Source organism: Anser anser, assembly GCF_964211835.1.
Source record: "Anser anser genome assembly, chromosome: 3".
Taxonomy (NCBI): domain Eukaryota; kingdom Metazoa; phylum Chordata; class Aves; order Anseriformes; family Anatidae; genus Anser; species Anser anser.
This window is the reverse complement of record NC_139722.1, coordinates 106,918,806-106,944,056: the sequence shown is the minus strand read 5'-3', so window position 1 is coordinate 106,944,056 and position 25,251 is coordinate 106,918,806. Positions and strand designations below refer to the sequence as shown.

Below are 25,251 nucleotides of genomic sequence, written 5' to 3'. Positions count from 1 at the left end.
CCTTTCTGTGTAATGCATCTCAATACAAAGCTGTAAACTATATGTGCACTGCATAAAGTTGTTTGTCTTTCATATTCTTTTTCCAATAACAGGTTTAACTTTCCCTTATCACATACTATAAGAAGCCATTTCCATTTCTGTCAGTGGTGCTAGTTTTATACTAATCCAGTATCAAAACCCCACTATGGTCAAAGAAAAATGTCTTTTGACTTCAGTGATCTTTAAATTAGATTACTTAAGTCTTGATATTTTTGTTAAATAATACTTTTTTATTTGCTGATACCTTTTTCAGTTATCTTAATTTGCCTTAGTAATTACAATAAGTTGTAATTATTTGGGGGTTTATTTAACGCCAGTGGTGTAAGGGGGTTATCTGAATCCTGTGCAACTTCTGCATAACCAGACATAAATATTATGTTGGAATTAGTTAGGTTTCTGCAAAGACGTTGAGAGTGCAAAATTCATTCATGTGTTTGCACAGATGAAACCAGAGGCACAGTCTGCGTTATAACTGTCTGCCATTGCTAATGATGAATAGAAAGAGAAAAATAAATAGACTACAATTCTTGAGATTGTAGTCTGTGTGCTGCCAGGTAGGGAATTATAAAAGGTACCTTCCTTCTTATGAACAAAACAAAAGTGAACAGCATCATGTCATTCTGCAATATATGAAAAATTGCTTAGGGTGAACACAAGATTTTAATTCTTTGTAAATATGTGACTCGAGGTGAATTTTAAAATAAGATAAATCAGGACAATGTAGGTAAATCAGCCTTGCTTCCAGGTTTTGATGTATATGTTTAAGTAGCCATCAAACTGCTAAGCGCTCTTACTGCAGTTTGTGCAGGTTCTGTATTCATAGAACTGCAAACAGGAGAAAAAATGAACTGCTATTTTTATCATCAGACAAATGAAATTAATGACAGGATTGATAAAGTTACAGTAGGCAGTAGATAATGCTATGCTATATTTCAAAATAATTATTAACATTACAAAATCATATTAAAGTTACACTTCTAAGATTAAGGGCAAAAATGTTATGAGAAGATGAGTAAGTTAAGAAAGGAAATACTTTTTTCTTTTCTTTATAATTACTGAGATGCTTATAGTAGCTTGTATATATTAAGCTGTTTGAAGAAGAAAAGTTTTATAGATACATAGGTATATACATATTTATAGGAACACTATTCAGTGTGAGCTTTGTTAAAAATTCAATGCAGCATGGTATTTCTTTCACATATGTGACTGGCATAAAATACAATCATATTAATTTAGCTTTTCTGTTTGTTCCTGGAGTGTTATCTAGAACTGTAACTAAATTTGGTGTGTTGAATTGAAGCAGAAATGAAATTTGTGAGCTCTGTGAAGAACTTCAGGTTTTAACACTCAAAATTAAAGATGTTCAAAGGAACCAGCAGTACAGCTTTATAAGATATGCAATGCCTCTGGTACTCAGCAGGTTTTATGGCTGTGAAAAACAGTTTCATGGGAAGAATGATTATCTAAGACTAGTTTTTAATACCAGCCTCCTTTCTGAGTTATATGCCATCCAAATTCAGTGATTTAACAGACACAGAAAAAGAAAGACTTTCAAACCTGTTATCGATACCTCTTCATTCCCTTGACATAGCTGCTTCTTTCCCTCTTCACCAGTATGATCATATTCTGTAGATCTTTTTGATGGTCATTATGCATATTTCGAAGTTATTTAAAAACCTATTTTTATTTCTCAGCATGTTTTTCTGTGGTGCTAAAGAGTCTGCAGAAATGATTGCCTTGTATTTTTTTTTTAATGTTATTGAACAAACCCATAAATAGATATGTAACGAAAGCAATCTTCAAGTTCGCTTTTAAAATTCTGAAAGTGGCTTGCACCATAAAAAGTATGTATTTATTGGATGGGGGCAAATACTTTAAGGAACAAACACAGGGGCAATAAAATGTAAAATACTAAATTTTACACACTATTTTGATCACGTGACAGTTTTATATCAACCTCTATACTTTCAAATTTGATTTAACAATCTATTATATCATTCAAATAAGTAATTAAAATTAGCCTGCAGTTCATGTTAACACGAACTGAATCAGTTAGAAATCTAATGAGAAAATATTTGGATCTATAGATCTTCCTTGTTTTCTTTTAGTCATAGCTAAATGAGCTTACCTTTTATGACTTAGTATCTTCATTTGTAAAGTGGGCCCGATATGGATTGGTTTTGGGTATTGCTCCTAAAAACATGTTCCTGTCCCCTTATAATGCTATACAAGAATTGTTTGCACATGGAAAATATTACAGACCTTGATGTTAAGCTGGAAAAGACAATAAAACAATTATTCTCGTTAAAAGTTGCAAAACACTCAGCAAAATGTTTCCATGCAAACATTTGAAACTTCATCTTTGACCTGAAAAAAAGGAAATTGTCCTTTGTACTTTCTGTAAAAGACTTGTTTTTATTTTGCAGAAGCTGTGTCTCAAGCTAAAGGCCCGAAACCTTATTTATTTGCCTACTATTTTTGATTGGAAACTATACATATGTTGAAAAGAGCAAACTAAAAGCTTTCGCTAAGACTTTTGAGATGTTTGCTAAAGAAACCTTTGACATTTTACTTAAGCTAAAAAGGTGAAAGACATATAATCTTTGTAGTTTAGAGAGCACATGGTTGAAAGATAGTATTAGTAACAAACAAAAGTATTTTCCTGTTCATAACGCTGCCAGTGCGGATGCAGGACAAACAAAAAGCTAAGGAATTCAAACAGAGTAAGAAACAATACGTGACTTGAAATTTAGATAATCCAAGGTTGAGTACAAAAAGTGGTTTTGGAAGAAAATGGAACTGGCTCAAACTATAAAGTCTGTTGTCTGTCAGATAGAATAGCCTAATTCTGATGTGTCTGTTTAACATTTTAAGAAAAAAGAATAGTCCTATAAGCAAGCAGCTTTCTGTTAAGAGATGTAGGTGGTGGTGAAAAAAAGCTTCCATTCCCCCTCACCCTCAGTGTTGAACATTTCATCCCTGAAACAGTTTCAGACTTTTTTTTTTTTCCCTTCATACTGCTTGTAAAAACAATAATACATTTGCAAAAAGGCTGGAATGACATTTTTTTCTGTCTCCTCCAATGATAACATTTTTTGGGGGGATGAACATTAGTGCAAACATCATCAGAATGTGGCTTATAGATGTTTTGTCTGTTACTCTGCAGCCTATTCCTCTAGTTTTTGATGCTCTGTAGAAACACAGACATTCTAGATGAATTACTAAATAAACTTCAGACATGTAAAGTAGCTATGACCTTAGCTAACAGGGTAATTGCCTCTTATACACAGGAATTGTATTTAAACTATTTTGCAATACAGTGTCGAATAAGGTAAAACAACACCTTTCAAGTGGAACAGAATAGAAAAATATGCCTGGCATTAAATGACATAAGACCATATAGCTCCATTCACTTGTAGAGGAACTGAACTGATATCAAAGTTTCCATGAATGTCATACATAAGTGATAAATGGCCAGTAGCGTTGAATGGGATGCCTAATTTGTAGGGAGAAGTAACATGACAATAACTGAAGACACTCTAAGATGTAAAGGTAGCAAACAAAACACTTTTTCAAAATGCGTAACTTTCAAAGTACATCTTTGGTGATTTTATTTTATTTTATTTTATTTTATTTTATTTTTTTGCCAAATTTTACCAAACTTAATGGATTAAAAGAGTAAAGGAAAGAAAAACAGGGTTGCTGAGAAGAACCACACAAATCTGGCAACTAATAAGCTTGATTCTTCTGAGCAACTAAAATATGTATTTTTCTTGTTATTTTTACAAGAAACAGAAGGCATCATCTCAGAGACAGATACATTTTCCTGTGGGAAAGAAAAATGGCAAAGACTTTGCTGATATGCTGGAAAAGACGATAAAGCAATTACTCTATTTGAAAGTTGCAAAGCATTAGGCCCAGGTGAATTTGATACCACAGTGCTGAAGGAAGTAGCAAGAAAAATAGTTAAAATATCAGATACATGTTTTGATGATTCATAAACTCATAGGAACAAGATATCTTATAAAGGCTATCAACTGTGACATTACATGCAGCAAAACATTGATATCAAAGGAAGCAAATAATTGCAGTCTAAGTAGCAACATATTATTTTTTCCGTTGTAACAACAGCTAGCTGACTTGCTGCTCCCTACTGTCCCAAAGTATTATATTGATTTCCAAAAATCAAAAAGCTCAATTTTTAATTTTTTTCTTATGATAGCTTTTGCCATATAATGTATGCCTTTCAGTAAAAGATTCAGCACACCACAAAAGTTATTAAAACTTTAGCAGATGTCTAATACTTATTGAAAGCAATATAAAACTTAAAAATCTAAACACCTTAAGTGTGTGGTTATTTTCACATGCTCAAGCAAAACACTAATTTCTACATTCCTGCAAGCCTGCTTCAGAAATTGCATTATGAGCTGAGTACCAAGATCAGCAGAAAATCTTGGCCTCTAGATAAAGACTTTAGACCAAACTTCTGGCAATATAAGTAAATCTCTGCCTGTAGATCACAAAATCCTTTCGGATGAACTGATTGCTAGAATCAAAATTTTTTATTTAAAAATCATGAAGCAATCTATGGTATTTTAGAATTATACTGAAACATAAATATTGTCAGCAATGAACATCCAGAGAAAAACTTCTAATATCCACATCTTCATTTGTGAACTAAATAATTATTTCATATGTAATACACACACGAACTCCTGTAGCTGCTATGTGCCAAAACAATGATGCTTTTTGAAGTACAATCTACAGAAAAACTATGAACGCTTTAGTATAAAGATTAGATTATGAAAAAAATAATAGTTTTAGCAAACTTAGTTGTACTGTGAATGTTGACAAACAATTGATTTGCCTGTTCTTTGAACTTCTATTTTTCCATGTAAAGGTAGACAAAAGTTTTTATAGTACAAAAGAAAGAACTAAAATATGGATATGAAAGCTAAACGAGTGAATCAGTCACATGTGTAATCTTATAAAAACACTCTTTTTTAGAAGATTTATAGAAATCTGTAGACAAAGTAAAATTTAGAATGTACTACCTACATATTATTTAGTTATTTTAATGCTTCTGGATCAGCCAAAAAATATGGTATAATTACTTAGTACATAATTATCCTTACTGCATACAATAAAGCATGTATTGTCTATACAGAAATCAGCATACTTTTCAATAGGTAAGCAAAATTTTTCAGATGGGTAAGCTGCCTGTGTTACTAACTTTATTAGAGACATTTCTTGATGTCAATACATGTGGTAAATGCGTGGTCTTAACTTTTTGGAATTGCGAATCATGTCTCATAGTCTTCCATCTAACACACCTGTTTTGAGTTTATTGCAGCCAGCACTAAACACCCATGCAGCTGTTCACTCACTCACCCCCAGAAGGATGGTGATAGCGTAGGAAGAGCAAAAGTGAAAAAACTCATGGGTCAAGATAAACACAAGTTTAATAAGTGGAGGAAAGAGGGAAAAAAAAATAATAATAATAAAGTGATGCAAAGGCAATCACTTACGACCTCCCAGAGGCAGATTGATACCCAGCCAGTCTCCAAGTTACATTTGAGACATAGCCTCCCAGTTTTATTTCTGAGCATGATGTTGTATGGAGTATCCCTTTGGCCAGTTCAGGTCAGCAGTCCTGACTGGTATCCTCCTTCTTTGGTATCCTCCTTCTTGCCTATCCCCAGCTTGCACGCTATGGGGGCAGAGTAAGAAAAAGAGAAAGCCTTGGCACAGTTCAAGCACTGTTCAACCACAGACAAAACATTGTTGTGTTACCAACACAATTCTAGTCATGAATCCAAAACACAGCACCGTATGGGCTGCTATGAAAAAAGTTAATTCCATCCCAGCCAGACCCAGCATACCACTACCATATTTATTAGTAGGTCATGTACATGAGTACTTTTGCTGGCAACCAATTCATTGCATAGTGTAAAATGCAATAAACTTTTACTGCCACAAATTAAAGTTTATCAATGCAAATTCAAAAGGCCCTGGTCAAATAGCAAAATAAACCATCTCATTATTGGCACTTCATGCTTAGCTTCCTTATCTGCTGTAGGACTATCCTGCATAGGCATTTTAAGCATTTAATATAAAAATGGTATATTCTTTACATTAATCTTATTCAGACCTTCTTGTCCATGTAATACAAGAAATGGCACAATCTGATGAACTGCAGCTTGATACTTAGGAGATTACTGGACAGAAACAATTTTACCTCTGAAATGATGTTTCCTTTGAGAACCTGTGTAAAGGTTGATGTTGTTTTAGAAGACTGGAAAAGGGGGAACATAGTGCCAAATGTTAAAATGGCAAGAAAGAAAAGCCAAGTCTAGCTTGTCAGTTTAGCTTTAATTCCTGGAAGATTTTTGAGCATATATTCAAGCAAATGATTTGTTAGCAGTTGCAAAATAAGGAAGCAATGAGTAATAGCAGACATGTATTTGCCAACAAATTAAAATGATTTTACAGACTGGCAAGAAGCAGTCCATGTCATGCATTCTGACAAATGTTTCAGCACTAACATGATATTCTCTTATGCAACTAGGAAATCTTGGGCTAGATTAAATTTCTAAATTGCTACTAAACTGCATGCAAAGTTGGCTGGATAGCTGTGTGAGCTGTCAGTAATTCTTAGTAAAGTGAAAGGACAAGCCAACCACAGGTGTCCTTTCTGGAATCAGTTCTTTGCTTTTTTTTTTTTTTTTTTTTTTTTTTTTTTTTTTTTTTTTTAATCAGCTTGGATGGCTGTAACAGAGAAGGAATAGAGAAACAGCATACTCAAGAACAAGCTTTGAATTCCAAATCAGCTTGACAAACTAGAGAAAAGGACCAAAAGATTGGCTGAAATTCTGTGGAAACAAGAGAAAGGGGTTAGGCATAGGAATCAATTATGGACAGCAAAAGCATGCTATAGAGAAAAACTGATGAAATACTGTTTCTTCAGAAAAGAATCTTGGAATCTGCATGTGCCACATTCTGAACAGGGGTCAGCAAAGCCATGAAGTTGTACAAAATAAGAACATTTTTTCTCTTTTAAATGGAAATAAAACTTGTAAGACAAAGTAAAGTAATCATCCAATTCTGCACAGTACTGTACTCTAGGCTGGAATTCTGTGCACAGTTTTGAGCACTGCATTTCAGTAACAAAGTAGACTTGTGAATAAAAAGAAGGAGAAGGAGAAGAAAGAAGGAGAAGGAGAAGAAGAAGAAGAAGGAGGAGGAGAAGAACAAGAACAAGAACAAGAACAAAGAAGAAGAATTAGAGTTGTGTACCTTACAGGAAAAGTGATTAAAGGAGGACCTGATAGCAAAGATCAAGCTTGTAAAGGGGTGGTATGAGAAGCAAAGAAATAATCTAATCTTTTTTGTCCATGGTACATAGGAGGAAAAATGATGGTGTTTAATTGCAGCAATTAAGAGTCAGGAAGAACTTTCTAATGATAAGAATAGTGAAAAACTGATCTGGTAGGAGTGGGGTGTGGGAAATAGATAAATTTTATCTGGAATGACAGAGACATAGTTTATCCTATACTGAGGTAGAAAAACTTATTGGATATTTTTTTTTTTTTTGTGTGTGTGTGATTTTAGGATTTCTTTCTCTTCATAATGACATTAATAATTACTCTTAAGCATTCCTGGAACAGAGTAAAAGATCCTGCTTAACATCTGGTGACTACAGAATGATGTCCTCCAATGCATTCAATTTGTCAAAGACCAAATTTACTAGTAGTTATAATAATTTGTACCTGATCCTTAGAACTTTAATATAGAATGTTAGCCTTCAGATCAGAAATAGTGTTTATTGTTGTTATTGTTGTTTTTCTCATTCCCAGTAGTTGGAATGTGGGAAAATTCTGTTTGTTTCTACTTGGGTGAACAGAAGTGGTTGAGGGCTTCTGCTTAAGCGTGTTACTGCAAGGAAGGAGGGAAGGAAGGAGGGAAGGAGGGAAGGAGGGAGAGAGGGAGAGAGGGAGAGAGGGAGGGAGGGAGGGAAGGAAGGGAAGGAAGGAAGGAAGGAAGGAAGGAAGGAAGGAAGGAAGGAAGGAAGGAAGGAAGGAAGGAAGGAAGGAAGGAAGGAAGGAAGGAAGGAAGGAAGGGGCAAGTCAAAGAAGGTGACTGGCAGATAAAGTGAAGCTATGGTGTTGCTTTTCTGTAACATTTAGAAAACAATAGGAAAAAAAAATACCACCACCACCAACAGAAACCATATTTCAGTTTACTTGGTTTGAACATTACAGGACCATTGTTAGCCTGGGAAATGGCAGAATGAACTCTGAAACAGCATAGAATTTTGGTGAACCTTTGTTGCTTCTCCCATCTCCCCTCTTTAGATCCTATAGTGAGATAACGATGTAGCCTGTTTTTTAGATCCTATCATGAGACAGAACTAGATGAGAAAGGTATATGCCAATTGTTTGTGTTTACCTCTTTCATGGAGTGGCTTGATGTTTTGGTACATTATGTTATTGCAATTAATAATATGTGGTGATTTTGTTGTTCTGGTTGCTTTTTGAAGACCCTGTAGTTTGGATTCAACTGAACTGAATATTTCTCTTCCTTATTTCTCTCCTGAGAAAATTTCTCTTCATATATAACAACATTTCTTCTCTATTACGCTTGATAAGAAGAGATTTTTTAACTTTCCTCTTGGTGGAAAAAAAAAAAAGTAAGTCTTATTTATTTTCTTATATTTGCCATTTTGTCCTTCATATTAAATCTACAATTCTTTCTACAGGAGACATAAAGACAAAGCGTAAAAGGGAAAGTCTGCAAATAAATTAAATTGGCACATGGAGGCGTTTCCTAAAAATAAGTACATTTATCCAGAGTGAAGGAAGATACTGATCTGTTTCTTTCTTCTTTCTGTCCTGCTTATTGATAGCAGCAGAGTTGCTTTTTGTTATGATAAGAAAAGAAAAGAAAAGAAAAGAAAAGAAAAGAAAAGAAAAGAAAAGAAAAGAAAAGAAAAGAAAAGAAAAGAAAAGAAAAGAAAAGAAAAGAAAAGAAAAGAAAAGAAAAGAAAAGAAAAAGGAAAAGCTAAAATAGTTGTCTAAATACAATGAAGAACAGCCAGAATTTTTAGAAGAAGCAAGCATGAGACAGTAAACTACTTCCATGGACACTTACCCTCCTTAGTTGCCTAACTGAATAAAACAAGGAGTTCACAAATTCTCATCACATTCAGCACTGCATATTCTTTACTACTTAGCAACAACAACAAACAAACAAAAGATTTAGAATTAAATCCACCATCTGGAAGATCACAACAATTTTCACACATTATGGTTCAGAGAAGAAGCATTATATCCAAGTTAAACATTTCTGTTACTATAAAATACTATATGGCTCATATGATGCCTACATAGCCTTTCATAAACAATTAAGTCTGGACATCACTTACCTGTAGACATAATATTGTATGTCTAGGCCTATCCAAGTGTTCTATATTTGGCTTTTATTCTTCAGTTTTCCTGAATCAAATTAAAATTCCACTATAGAATTTTCCTCAGCTCAGGAAAGTGGAAGAAGTTGTAGATGCACTCATTCACTTGAACTGAATGACCCTCACATCAATCATAAGCACCACTTGTGCTTGCATGGAAACATCAACTACTGAATTTTCTTTCTGTTTCATGGAGGCATTTGTTTGTGTAAGCCACCAAGGTCCTTCTATGAAAGATGCTATAGAATCATAAAAAGGTTTTATTGCTTAAAAAAGTGTGGATACTTCATCAGTGAACTAAAAAGATTTCTGCCTGCAAAGATGTGAACTCAGTGCTCTGAGGCTGAGTATACAGAATCAGCTGAAAAGGGAGAATCATTTCCAGTGATCAACCCGAAAAAAAAAAAAAAAAGTAGGTGTAAGCTTTTTTTTTTTTTTCTTTTTTTTTCCCACAGAACAAAGTAGTTAGTTTGCCTGAAAAAGTATAGAGTGGCAACAAGATAAAATGCTTTGTTTTAATACTCTTTGCATTATTTACTAGGACTCTATACTAGGACTCTACATTAGAGTCATGATGTAGGTGTGGCTCACTGTAGCAATCAAGACCCCATACCTTTCTTTGATATTTCTTTAATAATCGTCTTGTGAATCGCCATTTCCATCTTCTTCATAACATCGTAGCTCTGTAATTCTTTTTTTGTGAGGGGTGACTCTAATGTCTCCAATGGATGAAAATGCTTTCTCAAGAATCTGATTTTTCAAGGTACTGTGTAACATCTGCATGTTTTTGCTTTTTTTTTTTTTTTTGTGGGGGGGGTGTTTTCATACATAGGAATTTTAGAATATGACTGTGATAGAGCGAGTATCAGAGTCTATGAAAGGATATTTTGCATCCCTGTATGGGACAGTAGCAGCATGCAGTGTAATTACGTATTATATGTAAGATCACATTCACCTTATGTCTTCTAGAGAGGGTCCTGATCAGCAAGGTAATGTTTTATTTTAATATACAGTTCATCTATTTCAGTGTTCAGTTTCTTTAAAATATTTTTCATCCTCTTCAAACATCTATTAAATTAGCCGTGTAATATTTTGTTCATAAACCAACATATACAAATACCTGGATTTGTTGATATTGCACTGGAAATGTGGGCATATGGATTTGCTAATTCTTTAGTGAAAAGTGTGCTTGCCTAAGCTACTGATCTTGTATAGGTCTTGATTCCCGTGGACAACGTCTTTCAAGGCCAGAGGGAGATGCTGATAAAGACTGAGGTCAATAATACATACATGATAATATGCTTCCCATGGCAGAGCAACATGACAAAAATATATTGTCTTGGAATAATTTTGTCTAAAGTATTATTGTTGTCATGACTGTCTATAAGTTAATTCTGTGCTTTCCAAGTGCTTTCTGAACAATTGCGTGTGAGTTACTACTCTGCATTGGTGACTGGGTGTAATTTTTGTCCCTGGATATCAAGGTCAACTAGTGAAACCGTCACTGGTAAACAGATCTCCAGCTTTCCCTATAGCTACCAATCATTCTCCGTGAATTGTGCTAGAAATACAATCCAAAAAGACTTCAGCTGGTACAGATAGTCACAACCGTGTTCATAGTTTGCACAGAATATATTTTTGAAAGGAAAAAAAAAAAAAGGCAATTAATCCAGTTATTGTACTGGGGTCTTGAACTGCAACTCATTTCTGAAGAGATCTGTCAAAAAAAGCCAACAAACAAACCACCTTGGTATAGTTTCTTTCACTTGACCATGAAACATACTCAAAGAGATATACAGGAACATGTCTGAAACAACAGTATTGTTTCTTTTAAAAGGCTCCAGTTAATGGTTCAAGAAAAATAAATTAAATAATATTAAAGAAAAAAAAATTGTCTCAGATGCTTTATGATTGTTCATAAAATATTTTTGGGTGGAATGACTCCTGGAAAAGTTGCCAGGGTCACTGAGACCCATGGCATTGTGCTGAGTAAGTTACACTAATTCTTAGATACTCAGTTTTCCAAAAGAAATTGCTATTCTTCTCCTCCCCCCCCCCTTTTTTTTCCATTCTTATCCTTTTTCTAATCCTTCTTGCTCTTCTTTTTCTTTTTGTTCTTCTTCCTGTTTTTCCTTTCTTTCATTTGCACTTAGTCCTTAGATTTGCTAAGGAAATTGCCAAAATCCAGGAAGAAATGCACAATTTACATAATTGAAGGGAATAACTTGCATGTACAAATGATACCAAAATATGTGTCACTGCTGCACAAGAGAGAGATTAAGCTCTCTATGCAAACTTTAGCCTTTAGGGCCCAATCCAGTAATCGCTGAGTTCAGTTGCAAAATTCCAATTGACCTGAAATTCCCAGTGGCACTTTTATTTCATTTCAGAGAAGAACAGATCATGTTATTCTTATATGGTGAACTTCAGTTTTCCTTCATAAGCATCAGTTTTCTTCCAACATGTGTAAACCCTATTATTTAATTTCTTTGAAAATTTATTTTTTTCTGCTCTTAGTTTCAGGAGAAATTGGGACTTAAAAAGCATGTGCTGTTTCTACCCAAATTAAGCCTGTACTCCACTCTCCACTCTAGCCATATGACTTATGTTCTTACTGTTGATTACTATGGGTCATCAATACATACATTTACAACAATACATTTACAATATTTCGACAAATGAGAAATAATAGCCAGACCTGAATGAGATCTTTTTTTCTAAATGTTTTTCTCCTTTTTTTATGCTCCAAAGTGTTTGTAATTGAATGATGCAATTCTAAGACAGCAATTCCAATTTCAAATATATGTATAAGAGTTTAAACCGAAGATTTGAACTTGTATTAAAAGAGACTTAAAACCAGTGTCCATATATTTAAAGTAACTCTCTTGTCTCAGTAGAATTTTACATAACCATATCTTTCCTCTGAATCTGAGCTCACTTCAATCAATTTGGATGAAAAATTTATTTGACCTATTTTAGTAACTTCACTACTATAAGTCATATCTAAATACACAGGTATGTAGGCATTCACAAATAGAACATATGAAGGTGATTTCCCTGTGATGTTATCAATGTTTTCTGTGTTGCTTTTATTTTAGCTTGCAAAATACTGGTTTGGACAAGCAGCGTTGGCCTAATCTGTAATATCCAGCTTGGTGAAGCAACAGCTATACACTAGAGATGGCACTAAGCTCATTTTAACTACAGCATAAACCCAGACCTTGAAAGCATTGTGGCAACTTCCATTACACTAAAAGCTATTGATTAGAAATGCTTCCCTGGCATAAAGGGTAGACTCATAAACTCATAGAGTGCCAATGATTGGCCATGAGATCTCAAAAAGACCTGCCCAGCAGATAAGCCATGAAAATCAAAGAGCAATCCAGGTTTTAAACTGTATGAAAGGATTTCTATCCATCTGAATGGGTTCTAAAGAAGATCCCATTCATAAGAACCATTCCTGTCCAAGTTTTCTATTCCATCTATTTTTTACTAGAACTTTACTTGGTTTTGACTATGTGATTTTACACTTATCAGACTAGCTATTAGTGAAGTCAGAAAAAACATACTTTTTTTTTTTTTTTAATGAAGGACTCCTATGTTTTTAAAGTAATTTAATCGTAGTTTTTTTAAGGCATGTCTTTAACATGTCTTTTAAATACATGCAGACATCATTGATACAAGATGTAAGACAGTAATAACAGCAGAGTTGTTTAAAGGCTCTGCTAATGCTCTAACCAGAAGATGATGTATTTTAAATATTTGCCCCACTACAGAAAACTGTGATAACTCACTATAATAATCCAGACTGGATGAAAAATGATAGCTGTCAGTATTGAATATTAAAGAGATACATGCAAAGGGATAAAGAAAAACACTTTAGATCTTCATATTCTAAACTACTTTTGGAGACAAATGCTTTTTTTGGGAAGGGAGAGTTTGTTTTAATGGAAGTAGAATATGGTGACTGTTCCACGTGCATTGTAAGCATGTTATGGGAGATATGCTTTGAATGTATCTATTTATTTCTAAAAAGTAAATGATTTACCAGCATTTGACATTCTTCATATCATACACTTTTGGAATAAGTATCTATTTCTAAAAGTGAGAAGGCATTTGCTGTAAGCTGTAAAGACTTGAATTAAAAAAAAAAAATAATGGATCAAGCACTTTTTAGCTTGCTATATAAAGAGTCTTCACAAATAAAAAAACTTTTGTTGTTAGTGGCTTTTGCAGTTTTTTATCTTTTGAATCAAACTAATTACAGAATGACAGTACCTTGAAACATTTTCTTTAAACAAAGAAACATACAATTTCAAAGTCCTATTAATCAATATTGCTTTTTCAAGTTTCTTAAGCATCTTCATATGCGTTAGTCATTGTTTTGTTGAATTGTAAGGGGATTTTTCCTGAAATTTTATATTACCTATTTCTGTTCCTTGGCATGATATGGCATTTTGTATCAGTATTGTCTTAGTGAAGTAAAAATATTTACTATGTTCAATAAGAAGATTGCCCCTGTTTTAGTTTCTGTATATATTAACAATTGGACCATAGCACATCATGTATTGCTCTCTATGTTGGCTGTATTCATTACATTTATACATTCTTTACATTGCATAAGGCAATTTTGCAATTACTATGCATTATTATATGAATGAATGTTCATATGCTTATGTAGTCTATCTATTCAGTATATACACAGATGCACCTTGCAGGCAAGAAAGTCATACCAATTTCACCTTGTTTAAATATGAATTTCTCTCTTAGTAGGTGGTTAGTGTCTTAGGTTAGTCCTCTATTCCAAAACCTTCATTGAAAAAAATATGTAAGAAATATTTGTGGTTTGTTTGGGAGTTCTGTTAATTTGATTAAGTACATAGGTTATATGATACATGATCCTTGCTTTCATGATTATAACTCTGTGAATTGCCTAATGGCATAAATAGTCTGCTGGGGAGAAATTTTAATTAAGGTTTAGATGCTGGAGTTTTGCCACTTTGGGAACCTCAGAATTATTTCTCCTCTTTATGAATAAGAAGTGGAAGGCAGGTGATTTGTATGTTCATTTTAATGGTGGAACTATTTAATTGATTCTGATAATGTTTTAGCCCAGAAATAGATCTTTGATAAAGAATCCTACGCTGATTTTTCCTTGATGCCAGCCACTGTGTGATTCTAACCAATTTGTCATATACAGAAGAGCTGACAATAGAAAAGACCTTTTCATTGTCAACATGTTACTGTGATGATGTAAAATGATATGTAGTTTTAGCAGAAAAAAAGTAAAGTGAGTAAAGATTAGCACAGGAATATATATCCGAGACATACCTTTCAGAAAGGAACAAAGATAGCAATTAATACTTCAAGAGCTGTCGATATTGATCAAACTGTAAAGTAAGACAACTAGCTCCAGCTTGATTTGGGTTCTTTTTATAGATGCCCCCAAAGTGTGACCATCTTGAAAGATCTACCAGCAAAATACATTTTATTTGTCCAGTTCTGAGATAAGAACAGTCATAGACAAGAAAATTAGTGTAGCTAGACATAATATGCATACCATGAGGGTTTTGCTTAAGCATGTCAGGTACAATATCTCCTTGTTGGAAACTGCCTGTTTCACCAGTTCTAAACTAATGCTGGAAGGTTTATTACATCACTTAGAAACCTTAGAATAGTTAAAATAAATATATTCTTATGCCAAGAAAATAACTGGGGAACTAATTCATATCAAAGTGTGTAATGAAATCCAAGCATCATTCTAAAGCATCTGTTTCCCAAGTGCAATGTGCACAAGTATTTTGTACACACAGGAGCTCAATCCAATCATTCACGCACCTACAGAAAAGACACGTTGTTTTTCAGTTCATGTAAAATCCATGGAGGAAATTTAAGAAATATCAATTCTTACTTCAGCTAAGGAAGAACAGATTTTAATTGAAGAAATATTGATCTAGTTCTAAAACTTCTTGTAATTAGATTATTTTCATTACATATGTTGGCTAATTAATCAGCATTGAAATGCTGAATTAGCATTGAAATGATTGTAGACTAGTTCACGAGAAAATTAAGTTCAGTTCTGAAGAAAATAAAACACGAGAAACACATTTTGCTCACGTGCAGTCACAGATAGCTCTGATTAAATATTAATTTGATGTCTTTTAAAAACCTTCATTATGGCCTTAGGATTTCGAGAGTACAGTTCCACTCACATCAGAGGAATTTCCCATTTCAACTAGTAGAAAGTTTGTTCTGTACCATTTTAAGGGCTTCCAAACACAGGTTCAGTCCAGTTCAAATGCACAAAATCAATCTTAACAGTGGATAAGAGAGTTTTGTGATGATTACCTAAAGAACTATACAGCAAAGTGATTTCAAATATTGTTACTGTACTTTTAATTGTGTACAGTGCATCTTCTACATTTTCAGCTGCTAACTCTGAAGAACATTTCATCCCAAAGTATCTTCAGCTGCTTGTGTTAAAGTCATAGCATCGCTGGTAGCACCCAGGCATTCCTCATTTCCTGAATACAGTAAAAGACAGAGTGGAAATATAAAAATATGTGTAGCTTTGCATGGTTCCTATTAATTTTGGTGTTCTATTAGTGTAACTAGGCACAATGCTGCCATCTGGTTGGAAAAGGACCTGTGCTCTTTGTCCGTTTCACAGCATGTATAAGAAACAGTGTGGCCAGCAGGTCGAGGGAAGTGATTGTGCCCCTGTACTTGGCTCTGGTGAGGCCGCACCTCGAGTACTGTGTTCAGTTTTGGGCCCCTCGCTACAGGAAGGACATGGACGTGCTCGAGCGAGTCCAGAGAAGGGCGACCAAGCTTGTGAGGGGTCTGGAGAACAAGTCTTACGAGGAGCGGCTGAGGGAGCTGGGCTTGTTCAGCCTGGAGAAGAGGAGGCTCAGGGGCGACCTCATCGCTCTCTACAGTTACCTGAAAGGAGGCTGTAGAGAGGTGGGGGTTGGTCTATTCTCCCACGTGCCTAGTGACAGGACGAGGGGGAATGGGCTAAAGTTGCGACAGGGGAGTTTTAGGTTGGATGTTAGGAAGTACTTCTTTACCGAAAGGGTTATTAAGCATTGGAACGGGCTGCCCAGGGAGGTGGTGGAGTCACCATCCCTGGAGGTCTTTAAAAGACGTTTAGATGTAGAGCTTAGGGATATGGTTTAGTGGAGTACTTAGTGTTAGGTCGGAGGTTGGACTCGATGATCTTGAGGTCTCTTCCAACCTAGAGAAATCTGTGAATCTGTGAATCTGTGAATCTATGTCTACTGTCTGTCCAGCAAATCTTACTGTATTAATGGGGCTAACATATCAGTTTTGTTGAAAGGATGATTGGACAGGGATTTGATTTCATCTGATAGTAACTTAGGCTTGATTTTTTAGCCTCTTGTGTAGACGTAATTGACTACAAAAAGCACAGCACAACAGGGAATCAGATTTACTAGTCTATTTTCTGCTCTTATTTACACCTAAAAAGTCACAACTAAATCTGAACAAATCTTGATTCCTCACTTAAGCAACTGTTTTCTTAAACGAGTTCTAGAAATAATGTATGAATTTTTCAAATTATTTTCAAAACAGGTATTTTTAAGATAGAAATCCCTTTGTCATCCTGCATCGCTCTTACAGAACATAATTTGTTCCTACTGTTACTCTCTGCCAGACTGAATAGTTCACTCTCTATGAAAGGTTTTGGTTTGGATATCCTGAAAATACATTTTTGTGCCATGTACGTAGCAGGGTTAAGTTGGAGAAGATCCAAAAGACTAATAATAGCACCAGGAAGAAAAGATGCGTTATGATAAGATGCAACCATGCAAAGCTGACCGTATACAGTCAGTCGTTAATTCCAGTTAGTCTGTCCATTCTCCATGATAGGAAATAAACTAGTGATTGCAGTTAAGATGATTGAAAGCACAAATCAAAGTTAAGTGTTAAAATCCCAGAGATTTTCAATGAAAACGGAATGTTTCCAATCCAGAGAAATAGTCCAAGAGGCTATATGGAAAAAGAGGAGCAGTTCCTAAACAATATCAGGTTACTGGGTTAAATACTTAGATTTACATTTTATTCAATTTTCTGGTTGTACATGGAAAGTATAGCATTTTATGAAATAGCATTAAAACACTGAGGAGGGAGTGTTTCTTTGACTTGCCTTCACTTGCACAGATAACTTATTTATCCTTTCATTGTAACCATTATTAGTGTTACTAAATTCAATTGTAAAAAGACTTTTGATTCCACCTTTGATTCCTGGTTGTAATTACTGCAGCCATTACAGATTTGTCTCAATGACTGATGGAAATTTCTTTAAAGTACTGACAGATTGCAGGCAGTTCTGAAGTTTAGTACATCTGAGACTAGCCAGACCCATTTTAGAGAGAAAAAAATCAACTCTAATGAGGTGGCAAAATAAGGCCAAATTCACATTTCTTGGGACTGTAATATAATTAAAAAGCCATCATTTTTACATCTACCTCATGATCTCTCCCCTGAGTCAGTACAGGTTTATTTAGAATTATGATACAAATTACTAAAATAAGTGGACAAGTAACTTTCTAAAAGTGTCACTGCTGGGAAGCAGTTGAGAAAAATGAAATAAAGGTATCACAGATTTTTTAATTACTGTAGCTCCATAAAAACACAAGTCCACTCAGATGTGCAATATCAAAAACTGTGTAACAGTAAAATAACCATAGATTAATAGCATTAAATGAAAGCAATGCCAAATGATTTAACATTTAATACATTTTTGTTGGTACAAGATAGAAAAGTGATAAAGGTGCATAGGAATCAAACAGCACAAAAAGATACTGTGTCAGAAAGAGTGTTAAGTTAATTATGTCTCGTTGGTTTTGATTCTGTTTGTCATCTGCAGACCCTGGAGAGGGTATTAGAAAATGTTACAGCATGTAAAAGTAAATTGGGTGTGGGGTATTTTCCTACTGGGAACAACAGTAACAATTTGAATTATTTTTGTCACCTGTCATATTCGAATTCTTCGTGGGAAACATATGTCATGACTGTTGCAAAGGATGCAGAGATAGGTTCTGAGAAAACAATTTATTTTAACATTTCAGTATTTTACAGAGTGTCAGAGTTTTGCTGTTTATGTTTGGTATCTGTTCTCACTTCACTACAGAGAATTAGCAGATTCGTACAAGTTATGTCCAGAATGGACTGTTGTGAAATTATTAACCTGATCTCTTAAATGGCAAAAGGCAGAACTTCCAGTGATTCCAACAGTGTCACCCAAAAGTGTCTGATTGAGACAGATTCTGTTAGACAAAGGCTCATCTTAAGACTTCAAGAAAGAATTTCCCAGTATTCCCAATGTTCTTTTTTTTTTTTTTTTTTTTTTTGTTAATTAAAGTTTTTATTTTACTTTCAGTTTGAACTTTTCTGACTATTTATCCCAGCATTTGTCTGGTTGAAAAGACTTCCAGGTATCAAGAATCTTTCTTGCTTCATTGATAGTTATAGACTGGTTTTAGACCTCTTAATCTTGCCTTTCATATATTCAATAGATTAATCACCATAGGGCTTTCATTTTAAGACACTGTTGCTGAGTGTTCTGAGTTTTTTAGTGCTGTAAATGACTGTGAGAATTTTTTTTTTCTTTTCTGTAACCTCTTTATTTTTCACATCCTTTTAAATATATGAACAGTGGAACTAAACACAGTAATGGTTTTAGTTGTGCCACCAAAGTAATGTTATTTTCTATTCCTGTTCATTATTTCTTTGCCTATGCATGCAAGACTTGCAGTGCTACCCTCTAGTTGCAGCTTCACACTAGGAGCTCATCTACAGTCACTTAACTAAAATTATCTTGTTATTTCATTGTCAGTGCACCTGGGGTACAGAGCAGTCTCCCAAAATGATGGCCTCACCTTGAGTAAATTCACAGATGTTAGTAGATTTTACAGAGGTGTACTGCATTTGAGCTAATGTCTTTGTCTTTTACAAAACTGGCAGAAGTTTCTAATTTGCCCTGATGATCCTCCGATTTAGACTCTTCCTCATTTTTGGTGAACACGGGTCATCTGTGCTCATTATATTACACCTATCTCCTAAGTCTAGTACAGAGCAAAAGAAGGGATCTTCACAGAGATGTAGATAGAAAGTGGAGCTAGAACAGAATTAAATTCCTTTTACTCTGAAATTTCCCTCTTCCACCAAAAAAAAAAAATCAATATAGTCACTATTATATTTCTACCCACTACACTGGAAGGTACCCTGAGTGGGTCCACCCAAAGCTGTATGGAGTCTGGGCAAGTCCACTGACTTCAGACATAATGGAGCCATTCACTCAGTCATGTGGAAACACAGAAACTACTGGACCTTTTACCTTAGATTCAATTAGATTTGCAAATTTTGTGGATGGATCCCAAATTAGGTTCTATGAGTCCCAGCTGTAGGAAATGATGCTTTCCTATTTACTCGATAGTCAAGCAGAAGTCTACAACAGAATCCAAGTTCTGTACTAGGTATCCTCCTTATATGTATATACTTATATATCCTTATATCCATTTTGAATTAATCATAATTACAGGCAATAAACACAACATTTACAGTTGCTTTTTTTTTTTTAAAAAAATAAATGTGAGTAATCTGAATGGAATTTGTCAGATATGAAGCATTTGAGAAAAGCAGCACTATTAGCCACAGTTTTTCAATGTATTGCGTTTGTTCATCATTATTGAAACTATGTCTGTTCCTATTCTTAAAACGTAGTTCACATTTTCATATCCTTTCCAAATATTTATTTCGAACCAGGTTTTAAGTAAAACAATTTATCTAACAATTTGAGAAACTGACTAAATCATACAATCCAAGAGATCCTGGGCTCAGTCCTGTAGAAAAAGCTGCCTCTTGAAATGACATTTTCCCGTATGATATTTTTAAGCAGATGAATTTATGGAGAAGCATATCTGGGAATTCTTCTTTGGGAAAACAAACTGATAGTATCATGTCTTAACTTTCTAGCAACCATTTTTATTGCAAGACACCTGCAAAAGTTCAGCTTTATTTCAGGCTATTTCCTCACTATTCCTGCTATTGAATATCTTATGAAATTTCATAGGCTGTGTCTGTGGTATAATTCATTGTTGTCAAATGTTATTGAACTGTAATTCAGATAAGGAAAAAAAAACACTTTAAAAAATGCCATTTCTAATATGCTATCTTTATTATGTTATTTCTAAAATGATATTTTTGTAACTTCATAATACTAACATTTTTTTCATCTGTTTATCATGAGCATACTGTTCTTTTATAATTGTCAGGACAAATATTGTGGTCTGTATGTGGAATAGGTATAAATATTGTAGGAGAAGAAAATTGTAATAGCAGGAAAAACAAAACATATGAGCAGTCAGTTATTTTGTAAAATAATCAAGAATTCCATGAAGCATCACCAAATGTTAAAATGATTCTTGAATTAATAAACGCATCCTATAAAAACATGGTTCACATCACTGAATCAGGGTAATAGGCTAACATAATTGGATTGCATTGGGCTTTTGTTGCAAAAAAAAAGGAGTAGATTCTGCTCTCATCTCAGTAGGGACAGCCTGGGACAATTCATCCAAAGATAATGATTCACAGCCTGTGTAAGTGGTATAGTTCTACTGATTTCAATAGTGTCATGACAGATAAAAGTGAACTGAATATTTGGCTAAATATGTGAAGTCAACAGAATACACCAGTAGAGCTGAGAGCAGAATTTGGCCAAAGGAATTAGGTTACAAACATAGAAATTAGCAGTGCAATTTAGGATTGTTTTTGGCGGAGGGGATGGGGGTGGGGTGGGGGTGGGGGAGCGTGGTCTAGGAAATAAGTATTTGCAGTGGATAAATGCCTGTCTAGCTCATCATCTAGCTGGGCGCAACATGAAGACAGGATTTTTCACATCTAGTAGAAATCAGAATAGTGATGAGAAAATTAGCAGTCTGGCTAGTCGACTGGTGGCTGATGGAGGTCTTAAGGCCGTTCTGCACCTCCACTGTTGCATTGGCAATCTCTTTTAGCCTCTCACCTCATATGTGGACTGTGCATTAGTGGAGATCATTTGTAGGATCTGTTGGTGCAGAAAAGGCTAAGAGCTCTCCTGTGTGAATGCTTGCGACAATGAGGACATGGCATGTCTTGTATCAAAGCCTCTGTTTCCACCAATGTCAACAGAGCTGCTCAGTAGACAACAAGGTCCTCCAGAGTGGATGTATGTGAACATGGATAAATAAACTGTGGGTGGCTAAATCATCAGAAATAATGGGAATGTGTAACATAGCTCTATTTGCCTCCAGTTATGTAAATTTTACACCAGTGCAACTCTAATGACGTAAGTACAGTTACTCCTGATTTAAATTCATGATTCACTGAAGAAAATTTTGTTCCCTCTAAAATGCATACTTATAACACTGATAGTATACATTGCTTTCAAAGAGTTCAAAGATTTTTTTTTTTTTTTTGAAGAATAGCTTGAGGAAGCAAAATGAAAAAAAAAAAGCCGAAGTTAGAATTTGGGTCTTCTGACTTCCTCGTCTCTACTTAGAATGATAGGCCATGCCAGCAAAAGGAGAATCAGGAAAGTAAGGCAGAGTGTAAGTGATATGCAAATATAGGACAGCACAATGAAATACCCTCAATAAATAATATCAAGTGCTAACCTAACATAAAAAAAAAAACAACTTGAAAAGTACCATAAAGAAGCCTAACAAAATATTTACTTAGATTACAGATCTGTTAAAAAATGTGTGATTTATCCTGACAACAAGATAAGGAGGAATGAATTTTCATTGTTGTTTCTTAGTATGTAGGGATTTGGCTATATGTACATGGTATTATTCACAGAGCAAGAATTCAGCACTTTCAATTTTCTTTAATTTGAAATGTTTTGACAATTTAATCTACTGTCACTTAGAAGTTTAATCAATCAGACATTTAGGGGAAGCTACTCACATTCTAACTAGGTGAGTTTAAGCATCTGGTGCTGCCTGTTACATTGTGTTCAGAACTCTCTGCTTGACTTCAACATTATGAGCCTTTTAGCAAGTTCATGCATTGATTTTAAGTAATAGTAATTTGAATTAAATATGTCTAACAGAATGTTATTGCAGTATTGATATTGCAATTTACTGCAGCAGTGAAAACTAAATGAAGGAACTTGGACTTATACTACAATTGAGATAACAATTTCATTTTTCATTACATTTGGGGTCTATTGTGCTTAAAGAAGGGAAATTACTTTTTTCACTTAAAGGAAGAACGTTCTTCCAGAAAATTTTATCTATAAGTAGATATCCCTAATAGCCCAAATATCACTGAATATCACTGTAATTTACACTGTATATGGAACAGAGTATTTTTATCTTATGGGAATGGGTGTCTTTCATTTTCTTAGTCAGCATTGTTTGATTTCTTGATCTTCAGTATTTATTTACAGATACATACTACTTTTCATACATACTTTTTTTTTTTTTTCCCTCTTCAGACTCTTACTTTCCTAAATGCATGAAGCAGTATGTGCCTTTTGCACTTTCATAACAAACTAAAGTTTCAGGCTATGAGTTTTCAGAAGTCTAAATTGAGAGTGTGCGTATGGAAAAAGTGACTTACCTTAGGATGAAAAAAAATATCAGGACAGTCTTATGAGTATTGCAACTAAGAACTGATAGACTTAGAGACTTAAATATTCATTGTTTATAATAGTTATTATTTTTAAAGTGGTAAACTATTTATTTGAAAACAATCTAGTTATGGTGAGATTTTGGAGTGTTTAGTGGCATTAACTTTTAAAGACTCATCATAACCAAAAGTGACACATTCTAGCAGGAAGTGACTATGCATAAAAAGTATCATTGAGCCCAGTTCTTTGTAAGTCATTTTATTTACTCTTTATCTGTGATATATCCAGATTAGTTTAGATCACATTTCTTAATGGTCACATAAAAAAGTATTTTCATATAGGAAGATTCTATAGGAAATGACCAGCACTGGACTACAATTTACAATTGCTCCAAGTATTGGTGGAGACCACACAAACTGTAGGACAAGAGCTTCCAAGAATTCAGATTGACATGTTTTCACCCTTCCCACCTCTTCCCCATTTCCCCATTTCTTTGTTGTTTTTGCACCGTCCATCTCCTTGACTTCCATGTTGTTCTTCCTTTTTTTTTTTTTTCTTTTTCATTTCTTATTCTCTCTTCCTGAGATCTCTTTGTACTCACTACCATCCTCTCCTCAGTCAAAATTGTAATGGGCAACACAGATGTACTTCCTCAAAATCAGCTATCTAGTGAAGGAGTTGAGGAGTATAGACACTAGCATGAATACTAGGATATTGAGCCTGCTTCTTAACTTTGAGTTCTGTCCACTTTGCTAGCTAAGGCTCAATTCCTAGTCCCTTCTTACTGTGTCAGCTTTAGGGGAAATTTCTTTCCTGTGCCCCATATTGACATTCGGTTGGGGATAGGAGGCCAAATTATTGCAGCTTTTACTCAGGTAAAATATCCTTTGATCTCATTTGGGGGCAAAGCCCATGCCTGAGGTTGCTGTGGTCTTTGCTAGCTTTGTAACAGGCAGCAATCTGACTGATTTTTTAAGATGTGTATGTTTCTGATGCTTACAAATGTTGTGGGACCTGATTCTGTACAACTCTCAGTAAGGCCAAATGGTTTAAGTGGCAGTTATTGCGCACTGGATTCTTAGATCTGACCCATCGACCAGAGTGAGTGCCCTAGTAGTGCAGGATCAGCCACGCTACCTGCTGTAACATCTTCACATCGTATTGTATATCTTGTTATCTTGTTCTATCTGTTTAAAATCATCTATGTCATACAGGTAATTAAGGGAAATTCAGAATGGGAAAGTAGAAGCAAATGATCTTAGAATCCCTATCAGAAATGACTGATGGCTTTAAAATATGTAGCTATAAAAGTCTTGCAAGATGATCCACTGATTAATGAATAATAATTACTGAACTTGCAAGGAGCTGCAATAAATCCTGTAAAAAAAAAATTGGCACTTTGGAAAGAGCATTGTTTTATTTCGTATCATGTAAAGTTTGTTAAATAGGGGAACCAGTGCTTCCCTGGTGCTTTTGTTTTTCCTTCTGGATTGTAGCAATGGAGCACTTGCATGTTGTGTTTGATGCCTTGCATGATGAAGACATGCAATGGCAAGTTCCAGTCTGCATGCTGCTTAATGAATGTTTTCCTTTTCTCTCCTTCCCTGTTATGTGCTTACAGAAGACAACTATGTGGAAGGTGGGTGCTTTCTACCTTATTTTCCTAAGCTCTTCTTTTTCCCTTTTGTTTAGTGGGTTGTTTTTTTTTCCCCTTATGCTAAATGTTATAAAAGTACGCATAACATTCAGTACGGTAAGTTGCATTTTTTTTTATCCATAAAGGTATACAAGATTTTTAAATGTGTGATTTATTTTTCCATACAGAACACAAGCAAAGACTCATTTTAATATTGGCCATATTTATGTAATTCCAGAATATCTCCACTGAAACAATGGGATTTACACATAGAATCATTGAATGGTTTGGATTGGAAGGGACCTTAAAGATCATCTAATTCCAACCCCTGTGCCATTGGCAGGGACACCTTCCACTAAACCAGGCTGCTCAAAGCCTTATCCAACCTGGGATGCCTGATATCAACTTCATATGACTGATATCACTCTTTGAAGTCATGAAGTGAAGGAGTGATGAAGAAATTCTGTTTTT

The 25,251-nt window shown here is 34.7% G+C and overlaps 1 protein-coding gene across 42 annotated transcripts in view; it reads left to right on the top strand.

Moving 5' to 3' along the window:
• Positions 1–25,251, top strand: part of NRXN1 (neurexin 1) — a 725,995-nt gene that overhangs the window by 50,310 nt on the left and 650,434 nt on the right. For 30 of the 42 annotated variants that reach the window (XR_014582544.1, XR_014582545.1, XR_014582546.1 and 27 more), the window contains exon 3: positions 24,766–24,783. The exons of the other annotated variants lie outside the window; for them this stretch is intronic. Coding sequence is in view for 23 of the 30 variants with exons in the window: in XM_083831654.1 (XP_083687780.1) it covers positions 24,766–24,783 (18 nt within the window). In the remaining 7 variants the exon portion in view is untranslated. The remainder of the gene's footprint in view (positions 1–24,765; positions 24,784–25,251) is intronic. 42 annotated transcript variants of the gene reach the window in all.